Source organism: Notolepis coatsorum (assembly GCF_963971535.1).
Source record: "Notolepis coatsorum genome assembly, chromosome: 5".
Classification (NCBI taxonomy): Eukaryota; Metazoa; Chordata; class Actinopteri; order Aulopiformes; family Paralepididae; genus Notolepis; species Notolepis coatsorum.
In genome coordinates this window covers 21,699,077-21,710,776 of record NC_140169.1, presented here as the reverse complement: position 1 = coordinate 21,710,776, position 11,700 = coordinate 21,699,077, and the positions used below count along the sequence as shown (strand labels likewise).

At 43.4% G+C, this 11,700-nt stretch overlaps 1 protein-coding gene across 1 annotated transcript in view; it reads right to left on the bottom strand.

Annotated features, from left to right (window-relative positions):
• Positions 1-1,584: 1,584 nt before the first annotated feature.
• The window catches only part of LOC311228123 (dual specificity protein phosphatase 19-like), a gene marked incomplete at both ends in the record, with an annotated part of 39,235 nt that continues 29,119 nt past the window's right edge, over positions 1,585-11,700 (bottom strand). The window contains one exon of the mRNA XM_084314036.1: positions 1,585-1,803. Coding sequence (XP_084170162.1) covers positions 1,585-1,803 — 219 coding nt within the window. The remainder of the gene's footprint in view (positions 1,804-11,700) is intronic.

Here is an 11,700-nt window from a genome sequence, read left to right as displayed (position 1 = left end):
CTGTTAATAAATTACATTTCCCAACATCCAGGAGGATGGTTCAGCCCACAGGTGTGACCGTTAGTCAGAAGTCTCTAATTTTCTGAGTTGTGTTGAATGCACCTTTTATTCAAGGAGGGGGGGGGAGTAACAACATCCCAGCATGTCCACACCATTCAGACAAAACGCTATCATCAGCATAATATATTTACAGTAGTCATTTTTATATGGAAGGAGCTACTGCATATCTGCCAACATTAGACAGAGAACAGAAGGGTTTTCTGGGCCTTCAAACATGCCCACAAACACTACAGACAATTGACAACATAAAATGACTTTTAAGGTCACAGGTCTCAATAACGTCCAAAAAAACATAAATGTGCAATAATAAAACATTCACCATGCCTTGTAGCACATAATCCAAAATAATATGTCAACCAAGTAAAATTGACATCACAACTACGACTCAACAGCTATTTGCATTGTTTCTTATGAGAGAGAGAGGGAGAGAGGGAGAGAGAGAGAGAGAGAGAGAGAGAGGGAGAGAGGGAGAGAGGGAGAGAGGGAGAGAGGGAGAGAGAGAGAGAGAGAGAGAGAGAGAGAGAGAGAGAGAGAGAGAGAGAGAGAGAGAGAGAGAGAGAGAGAGAGAGAGAGCCAACAGTGCCCTGTAGCCAACAAAATGTGTTGTGTTGGCTATCGTGACTTAGTGTTAAAAAGGGAGATATTTCATACCAGATGGAGAGAAATCTGTAGGAATTGACTGGTTGACTGATTGACTGGTTGATTGGCTGACTGGTTGACTGGTTGACTGGTTGACTGGCTGACCGGTCGACTGATTGACTGGTTGACTGATTGACCGGTCGACTGATTGACTGGTTGACTGTCTGACCGGTCGACTGATTGACTGGTTGACTGATTGACTGGTTGACTGGCTGACCGGTCGACTGATTGACTGGTTGACTGATTGACTGGTCGACTGATTGACTGATTGATCGGTCAACTGATTGACTGGTTGACTGGCTGACCAGTCGACTGATTGACTGGTTGACTGATTGACTGGTCAACTGATTGACTGGCTGACCGGTCGACTGATTGACTGGTTGACTGATCGACTGGTCGACTGATTGACTGGTTGACTGGTTTACTGGTTGACTGGTTGACTGGCTGACCAGTCGACCGGTTGACTACACTGTTACTGAGGAGTTTTACTTTTCTGGGTTACCAGGTTATGCAGAAATAATTAAGTGTAGTGTATGAAGGAGATCAGATGTCTCATTGAAAGCCTGATTTAGTTCATGTCACTATGGTAAACAACTCAATTCAAGATGAACAGAAGTAATGACTAACAGGGAGCACAGCTGGAGAAAGGGTTAAAAAGCAGGATAATTGGCAGGTATGAGTGAGACAGATAGGGTGATTGTTGTGTATCTCTCTCCATTAAATGTTGATCTGTATGCCCCCCCCTCCTACTGCCCCCTCCCCTCCTTTCCTTTCCTTTCCTTTCCTTTCCTTTCCTTTCCTTTCCTTTCCTTTCCTTTCCTTTCCTTTCCTTTCCTTTCCTTTCCTTTCCTCTCCTCTCCTCTCCTCTCCTCTCCTCTCCTCTCCTTAATGTTTAGCTCCATTGACATGTCTAGTGCCTCCTGTTGGTGTGTAGGAGTGGAGCTGTTTCAGGAAGCCGGGGTTGGGGCAGGAAGCAGGCCGAGCCGTCTTAACCAATGACAATGCAGCATTGAAGGGCTGGCCGTCTTGTAACATCAGGTAGCCAATAACTACGGCTGCTGCTCGAGATATTCCTGTGTTGCAGTGGACCAATACAACACCTTTCTGTGGGAGAGAGGGAGGGACATATCATTAGAGCCAATAGATCTCAGGCCCCACCCGCTTTCTTCTCCTGATTATCTGATTTAAATAATTTAATAATAGGTGGAGATATGAACTGTGTGTTAACCCCCAGTCTACTCTAGACCAGTGGTTCCCAAACTGTGGTGCGCGCACCCCTTGTGGTGCGCGAGAGCCCTCTTGGGGGTGCGTGACATGAAAAGGCTATGGTGTTATTTTGCTAATAAATATAACTAATATACATTATTTCAAATGGGGATTTTCACTGTGTAAATCATGAAATGTACTAAACTTTTAAATTAAAAACGTACGTTTTAATAATAATAATAAAAAAAAAGATGTATCCAAAATGCACTTTACTTCCTGCCAAAATGCCATAGGGACTGGGACCGGTGCACTATTATTGTGGCAGCGTATTATGCTCATGTGTTTCCCTACACTTCATGCGTTCTTGGAGGGAAACAAAGTTGTCATGGGTGAACCTGTAAAAAGCCTAATAACAGAACACCTTAACCAACTCGCTGAGCAGCTACGGACATATTTCCCACCTATGGATGCATCTCAGACGTGGATTCAACCAATTTTTTAGTTTTTTGGCCAATCTGTTTCTGAGTCTATGCATGTAATTCTCATTTTGTTCTTTCGTGTGGTGAAGTATTTTATTTTGTTTGTCATACTTTGGTATGTGTTGAATAGACTGTGTTGTCTTTTTTATGTTGGGCATTGGGGGGTGTGTCAGCTAGGTCAGGAGGTGACGGGGGTGCATAGCCAAAAAAGTTTGGGAACCGCTGCTCTAGACCATAGCTTTGATAAAAATTATACCAACTTCTAGAACCTCTTGATTAGGTCTCACCATAGAAACTACGGGCATAATGATGAAACCTCTTGATTAGGTCTCACCATAGAAACTACGGGCATGATGATGAAACCGCTTGATTAGGTCTCACCATGGAAACTACGGGCATGATGAAACCAGATCCTGAGATGATGCTGATATGATCATTTAATTTTCTCCAAAGTGTTGAGATCCCTCACAGAGACCCTGTGACAGCAGCCAAGCTAGAGTCTCCGTTTTCAAGTGGAGAAATTGAGATGGCCATTAGGAGAATGTGGAAAATCCCCTGGTCCAGATGAGTATCTAACATAATCCTTTAAGAAATGTTCACACTAATTGGCTCCCATTTTAAACTGTATATAATGATTACCTGTCAATTGTCTCACTACCTGAAATATTGCCACTATCGTGGGACCTGTTCATTTAAAGACATGTTGACATAAATTACATATGACAAACATTCCTTTGACATGTTGATGCTTTAGGCTCTGATAATGTTATGGCTGAGTAAAGTCTTTGGTATGTGTAGCTAGGAAATTAAGCATTGATCCCTTATGTCTTAGTGTTGAAATGTTTCTGCTGCCCTCTTGTGTTCGTTTATATGCATATCAGTGCCCTGGGCCTAGATAACAGAAAGTACTGTTCTATACCACTAACAACTTATTATCATTTATTTATAAAAAAAAAATATATATATATGAAAAAAAGGTGGAACTATGATTATTTTACACTATTTGTATATTTGTCTTCAGAATGAACCTTGTGCATACATCTATTTTGTATTGTATTTCAGGCGATCCCTCCTGTAAACATTTAGCACTGTTTAGCACTGTTGAGGGATAACTAATGCTAGCTGCTTAGTCAGTTAGCTTGCAATAGCTCCATGGCCAGAGTGCGACCTTGTTGACAGAGTCACTTATGGGGCGACAATAAGTTGGTCATGACGACAAGGTCTTCTCACTTAGCCATTAATCGGCGTGGTTTATTATCACATTGCATACTAGCAGTACATGAGACCTTCTCTCAGTGAGAGGTAGATGGGAAAGAGTCCTCTTGTGGGAGCGACAGAGGAAGAGACAGAGGGGGAGTTAACATCTCCTTTTATACCTCTTACCTGGCGGCAGCATTAACAGCTCCGCCTATAGCGCCCTCTTGTGGAAACAGTTAGACAGTTACATGCAATCGTACACATCACATAACTTTAACACTCCCACTTATGGCTGTCCTGTATACTGTACAACTTTTTCAAAAACAATCTTCAAAGAAAATAATACAGTTCAGAGCATCAAAAAAGAATATGGCAGTCAATACTACATAACAATCAATATTTACACACCAAACATGACCCCTGCAAATCTTCTCAATTTCAGTTTGGAAACAGGCTTCGTCATAGCGTCTGCTACCATGTCGTCTGTCGGACAATAAATCAGTGTCATCCTTTCTTCCCTGATGACAGATCTGATGGAATGATATTTTATATCCACATGTTTACACCTCTGTCGGCACACAGGGTTTCTCGCAATTGCAATGGTTCCCTGGTTGTCTTCATAAACAACAGTTTTCTTATATACATAGGTATGCATTCCTTCGAGATAAATACATTCCTGTATTGTCATAGCTAGAGCCATGTATTCGACTTCACAAGTTGATAGTGCCACTGTGGGCTGCTTCTTTGTTTCCCCTAAACTAGTGAGCTGTTTGTGTTCAAACTCACACAATACCCTGTGGTACTTCTTCTGTCTGTGGTGTCTGCCGCCCAATCTGCATCACTGTAGGTTTTAAGCCCTAAGCCCTCGATGCTCTTTCTGAAACAAAGCTGTTTATCTGCTGTACCTTTGAGATAACGAAAAACATGTTTTGCTCTAATCCAGTGCTCCTCTGTGGGGTCAGCAAAATGCTGTGACAATTTACTCACTACAAAACATAGGTCAGGGCGAGTACATGTTGTCAAATAAATGAGGCTACCTACAGCTTCTCTGTACATTTTTACATCTGTCAATTTCTGAGCATCCTCTTGGTAGTCTAGTTTTTGATCACATGGTGTTTCCCTTGTTCTACATTCTTGCATGTCAAAACGTTTCAGGATCTTTTCCACATAAATCATCCACTTCTGTATTTAAACATGGAATCCACTCCTTCTTAATTTAACATGGAGTGCCCTCCTTCTGTATTTAAACATGTAGCCACCCTCCTTCTGTATTTAAACATGGAGTACCCTCCTTCAGTATTTAAACATTTAGCTACGAACCTGGCTTTGTACTTGTCGTGGCCTTCAATACCCTCCTTGATTGAGTACACCCATTTTCCTCCCACTGTCTGTCTGCCCTCTGGTAACTTGGTTAGAGTAAAGGTGTGGTTGTCCTCTAGGGACCTCATCTCCTCATCCATTGCTCTCTCCCATTTACTTGATTCAGGGGACACTATGGCCTCTTTAAAGGTCTGAGGTACTCCACTCACTACTCTGTAGCAGTAATCAATGCTGGTAAGTGTACTGTCATCCTCGTCACTTTCTCTCCGGGCATAGTCTGTCAGATACTTTTTTACAGGTTTGTGTTCCCGTGAGAGATACCTCCCACTGCATGGGGCACGTGATGTCACCCTCGGGTGCTCCTCGTCATCATCCTCTGGGGGTTGCTGACTGTCTGTCTGCACGACTGTGCTAAGTACACTAGGCTGAGGTGTCTCTGTTTCTTCACACCTTACTCTGGAGTCCAGCTCTGGCTCCTCTGTCTGTGTCTCGTTCTCACATGTTGTCTTTGTGACAAATTTGACTAGCCTGTGTTTCTGCACTTTCCCTTTACCGGGATAATAGACTAGGAAAGCGGGGCTTCCTTTGTCGTGCCCTACAAAGAGTCCTTTTTCACATCTGGACTCGAGCTTTCCTCTGTCCTGCTGGTAAGCATAACACACTGATCCAAATTTGCGCATTCTAGCTAGATTACATTTCTTTCCTGTCAGTGCTGTATATGGGGTGGTGCCCTTGTGCTTATTAAAGCACCTGTTTCTGGTGTACGCGGCTTCTTGTACCGCATAATGCCATAGGCTCTTAGGTACGTTACCAGCTATTAGCTTACACCTAGCCATTTCAAAAAGAGTACGTCCTTCGCTCTCTGCCACTCTGTTCTGGTGTGGGGAGTACGGACATGACGTCTCGTGTCTTATCTTGTTCCTTCTCAACAGTGATTGGAACTCTCTATTTGTGAACTCGGTTCCGTTGTCGGACCTCAAGCATCTTATGTTGCCATAAGGGGCTACGTCTGCCAGGAATTTTTCCGTGGCCTGGGGTGTGTCACTCTTTGCTTTGAGAAAGTAAACAAACACTGCCCCTGTACACACATCTGTAAAAGACTGTACATATCTAAAGCCTCCTATGGACTCGTTGCTTACTGGACCGGCTAGATCTGTGTTAACTAGCGCAAGTGGTACCTTTACTTTTTCTGTGGGATTTCTGTTTCTCGATTGAGTGAACTTCCCCTTTATGCACACTACACATTCTTTGCCAGGTCTACGCTTTTCACCTTCAATGTGCATGCCTTCTGTCACTGCTTGCAGTTTCAGTAAATCCTCGTAATTACAATGACCCATGATCTCATGCCATGTCTGAATATCGTGACTGACAGTCACATTACACATATCATTATTATTACACTTGTCATTGTCATTACACTCTGTTTGTAGATAATACATTCTCTTGTACACCTCTATGTTAAATCGCGTACCGTCAGGCTCTACAAGAACATTTTTACCTTCATTGAAGAACACTTTGGCACCGTTCGCAGTAGCAGATTTTACAGAGAATAGTTATTGTGGGAACGAGGGTATGTAGAGAGCGTTCTTTAACGTCACTGTACACCGGCGCCCCTCACTGTCTATGAGGCATACCTGTGCGTCTCCTCTCCCTTGCGCCAACCCGTAGGTGCGCTTCCCATCTGCCAGCTCCATGCTGTGTCTCTCCGGGTCGAAGGTGTTGTCAAAGTTCTTGAATCGATTCCTGTCGTTGATGACGTGGGACGACGCACCTGTGTCCACGATCAGTCCCTTCCTTTGGGCCTGCTGCAGCTGCGTTGGCTGGGTGACGTACGCCGTCTGCGCCCCGAAGATGAAGTCCTCTTGTCCCGCTACTCTCTGGGCGTCGTCTCGACTCTTTAACAGACCTCTGTGTGTAACATCTCAAGTAGGGTTGCCACCCGTCCCTTAAAATAGGGAATCGTCCCGTAATTGGAAACTAAAAGACGCGTTCCGTATTGAACTGATACGGGACGCCCTTTGTCCCATATTCTAAGGTTGCCAGTTTAGTGAGAGAAATGAGCCAGCCGACCTACAAAAACAAGCAAAAGTGTGTCCAAAAGTTGCGGAAAATAAACAGACTTAGCAACTCTGGTATGATGGGGCGTGCGCTCAGCAGCTCACCGACCAATGAGAATTAGCGCTTTCACGTTGCTAAGAAGAGTTCTGTGCCGTTGTGCCAATCCTCTGTCTGTGCGCTGCGTGATTTCTTTTCGAAGACGCTTTGAAAATGTCTACAGCAGACAATACTCCACTGTGTCCTAAAAAGACAAAACGCCTCCAGAAATACAGACCTGAGTGGGAAGAGGCAAACCACTGGCGTGATAGCGTCAGTGGAGATGTTTACAAAGCAAACTGCAAAGTATGTAGGCATGTGTTTTCTGTGGCGCATGGTGGACTGACTGACATCAGACAGCATGCATCAGGAGAACAACATTCCTGAAATATAAGAACGCAAAGAAAGGACCCAAGCACAGTTCTTCATGACTGAAACATCTCCTGAGATTGATTCGGTATGGGATATTACATCTTATTTATCTGGTTGTGTTTTTAACTAGATGTCAGTATTTCTATTCACCTGCCCTGGCAGCCCGGAGCCTACTCTTCTTTGCACTTTATTTTTTATTAATCTTTTAATTTGGGTCACACAAGTGTTTCATTGTATTATTGTCCTCTTTCAGTAAAAGTGTTCCCAGGCTTTGTTTTTACAGCACTTTATATGCATACAGTATTATGCTCAAGTTGAGGCTATAGTTCAGCCAATTTATTTAAACAATGTTAAATGCAAATAAAGCACTTTAAACTTTAAGTATGACTAAATGCTTTCTTGACTATATATAGTAACTGTTCCAAAATGCATAGATTTCTATGTATTTTAGGGGTTTGGGGGGCTAGCTCTTTTTAATATGTCATATATGATGAATTGAAAATGGGGGACAAGACGAAAGTCTTTCTCTGGTCTGCATCCCCTTAACAATTGTATGTATTGAGCTGTACTGTACTGTACCCATTCTGCAATCTGTTAATACACTTTTCAATCAATCAATCAATCAATCATAGATAGTTTTATTTAGATTTCATAGATTTCTATGCATTTCAGGAGTCTGGGGGGCTGGCCCCCCAAAATAATTAAATAACATAACCCTAACCCTAAAACCGAAATAAAGTAAAAAAAATAAATAGTGACAAAATCCGCCCATTTTCGCCCCAAACACGCCCCAAAAACCGCCCAATTTTTTTCCGTGTGACGCCTAGTTCTGCGCCTATTTCCGGGTCTAACAGCCTGCAAACTACCTAACGCCTAGTTTATCACTGGTTAAGCTTAGGCGACTCTTTCGAAGTTGGTTAAGGTTAGAGTTTGGAATCAGGGCTGGTGTTCTATCGCCCTGCTCTAAGACAAACTCTAACCTTAACCAACTTCGAAAGAGTGTCTAAGCTTAACCGGTGGCAGAACTAGGCGTCACACGATTGGCGCACATGTCACATGACCAGAAACGTCAGTGGCCAATCAGATTGCGCAAACCGAACGCGGAAGTACAACCCGCTTAGGGAAAGTATTCACGCAGCCTGTCTACCTTGTAGTAACCCTGGACCGAAGCAAAAATACAAAATCCAAAGTCAGTTCCTGAAACAACATCATACGGAAACTCACTAACTCCACAGCACAGGGGTGTAACGGTACGCAAATACGTACTGTACCGCCTCAATGTGGTCCTCCGATATAGTACGCGCTGTGCACAGAACGATTGCAACGGTACGGAACCTTTTTTTGCGGAACTTAAATCCCCCCGGCCCTAATACGACTATAGCGCGCGGAAGCGCACGGAGGAATGCACATTCAACACTTGAAGAGCATAGACGAGGCGGCGCGGCTGCTCCCCGCGCCGCCTCAAATCCAACCAAAGCGGAAAAGATAGCTTGCCGCCCGCAAGGCGCGCTCCCGCTTGCCGCCAGTGTGCACAGTAGCATCCGTTAACATGGGAGCGGAAGTGAAGCGGCAGCCGCCCGTCCGTCCGTCCGTGTTCATTCGCGTGCTGTGTGCCCTGCGCGTCATTGTTCAACTTTATTGCGAACTTTATCACGCATTTGAAACGGCATCACCCGAATGTGAATATCACTGGTACACGGAAGAAACAGACCGTAGTGCAAACCCAGCTCCCTGTGGCATTCAAGCAGCATCTCGCTATTAATTCAGACCGGGCCAAAGCAATAACAAACGCCATAGGTGTTTTTATAGCAGCAGATCTGCGACCGTACTCCGTTGTCGAGAACACTGGGTTTAAGCACATGTTAAAAGTAATATAGCCCCGCTACCTAGTTCCCTCTTGTCCGTATTTCAGCCAGCAAGTCATACCAGCTCTGTATAAACAAGCCCCTTTCGTGACTGATGCAAGCCCTGCATTCAAGCATCACAGTCATGAAAGGGGCTATGTATAAACAAGCACACGCTACAGTTTTCGGGAGCATGTCTATGTTCCACGGGTCCTATGTTCCCCGATTGATTGATTGATTGATTGAACATTTTAGACCACCAGCCCTGAATCCAAACTCTAACATTAACCAACTTCAAAAGAGGGCCTAAGCTTAACCAGTTCGAAACAAGGCGGACATTAATAATTAATAAAATAATAAAAATTTATAAAATTGTCAATCAATTAATCAATAATAATAATGGATTCAATTTGTACCGCACTTTATATTCGTGAGAATCTCAATCAATCGGGGAACATAGGACCCGGGGAACATCGGACCCGGGGAACATAGGGATGATCCCCAGTTGTCCACGACTTATGCTCCAAGGCATCTGCTATATAATAATAAAGTGTTATTAGTAGGTTACAGCAGTAAGCATTAGTTTGCTCAGTAAATGATGGCCAATTCGTTTTATATTATTTAATACAGTTAGATAAATAGATAAATGAAAAGCTATTTTTTTGTGTATTTCTTGTATAACCCTGTTGATATTACAAGCAACCTGCACCTCCTCGCTGGCATTAACCCTGCTGATATCACCAACACAAGCAACCTGTACCTCCTCACTGGCATAAACCCTGCTCATATCACCAACACAAACATGTCCAGCCCCTAACAAAGTCCAGAGAAGAAACCAGACTCCAGCTCTGGATGGAAAAGCTTGAAAATGATCCCCTTCCAACTGTCATGGGAATCCCCCCTACTGAACACCTTTCCCCTGGCCCGGAAGCACCAGGGGCTCAGTGGAAAACACTCAACCGCCTGAGAACGAGATTAAAAACTCCCCTTGTCAGATGGGGCTACAAGACTGGCCCAACCACCTGTGAATGTGGATAAACGGACCATGATATGCAGCACGGCCGTGTCTGTCCTGTACTACCCAACCCTTGCAGCTAAATATATCTTGCAGTGTTCAATGAAAAGGACTGTGTAAAGAATGGGAAACTGTCATATATATATACTGATACACAGGTATTGAAAATGTAGAGAGACCAGCCAGAGGAGGAGAGTAGGAGACCATGGCAAACTACTTTTGCAGAGAGAGACCTACCATATACACACCCTTCAGACTATGGCCCCTCTTGGACTTAATGAAGAGTTTGACATTAAACCCTTCCTGTAAATACACACATTCTGTCTAGTTCTGTTTTTAAGTTTTCTCATTATATATTTTTTCTCTATTTTACATGTGAAAGTGTGTTACATCTAACTACTAACTACTACTGTTATTGTAACTATGTACCGTATGTTCTAACACTTAAGCTGTAATATGTGTTGTAAATTTGTAGCCTATAGGCTAATTGATTTAAACCTTGACCTGGTTCATCCCCTAATATGTATATATACCCCACCCCTTTTCACATGTTGGTGACACTTGAAAAAGGCCACAGGCTTTATCCCGAATACCCCTACGATTGCATCTAGGGCTGCAAAACGAGTTGTGGCGTTCACTACCCTCCTCGCTAGAAGACTTATTCTCTTTAAATGGATACACCCTTCCCCACCTACTCACAACAGATGGATACATGAGATACTACATTGCGTTAAGCTTGAGCGAATCAGATTCTCCCTAAAGGGCTCCCTTGAAACATTCCATGTGACCTGGCAACCATTTCTGCAACACATCGATACCCTGACTATCAATGAAGAGACTTAGAAAGGATAGAGCTTTACACCTTTAACTGCACTTCCTTATTTTTTATTATTATTTTATTCCTATTTTCTAATACCCCCCCCCCCCCCCCCCCTTCCCTGTCCTGGTATGTATGGGTGTGAATGAGACCCCTGGGGGCTGGGTGGGTAACTGGGGGAGGGAGAGGGGAACGGGAGACGCAGCTGCAGAAGGTCAAACTACCCAAGAATTACCACAATACTACAGACAGGGGTGAGGGAAAGAGCGAAATAATCTCATTGATGACTTTCTTCCACAACCACAGCCGTGCTGGAGAGTTTTCTTTCTGTATTTTTAGTTCCTTCTTTACTTCTTTTTATCTAAATGTTTGTGCATAATACAGATGGGTCTGATTGATATTATTATTGTTTTTTTTATTTTTATTTCCCAATAGCATCTATGCTGTATGTTTGGATGTTTTGCAGATGTGTTTTCAACAACTCCGGTGTGGGGGGGATGGGGTGGGTATGAGGGAGGGGAAGGGGAAATGAAAGGGGAAGAAAAGAGAAAAAGAGGGAAAATGAATGATGTTTTTGCCAATTGTAAATGTACAACTTACTTTTCCTGTAATAAAGAAATGTATTAAAAGAAAAAAAAAAAAAAAAAAAGGCCACAG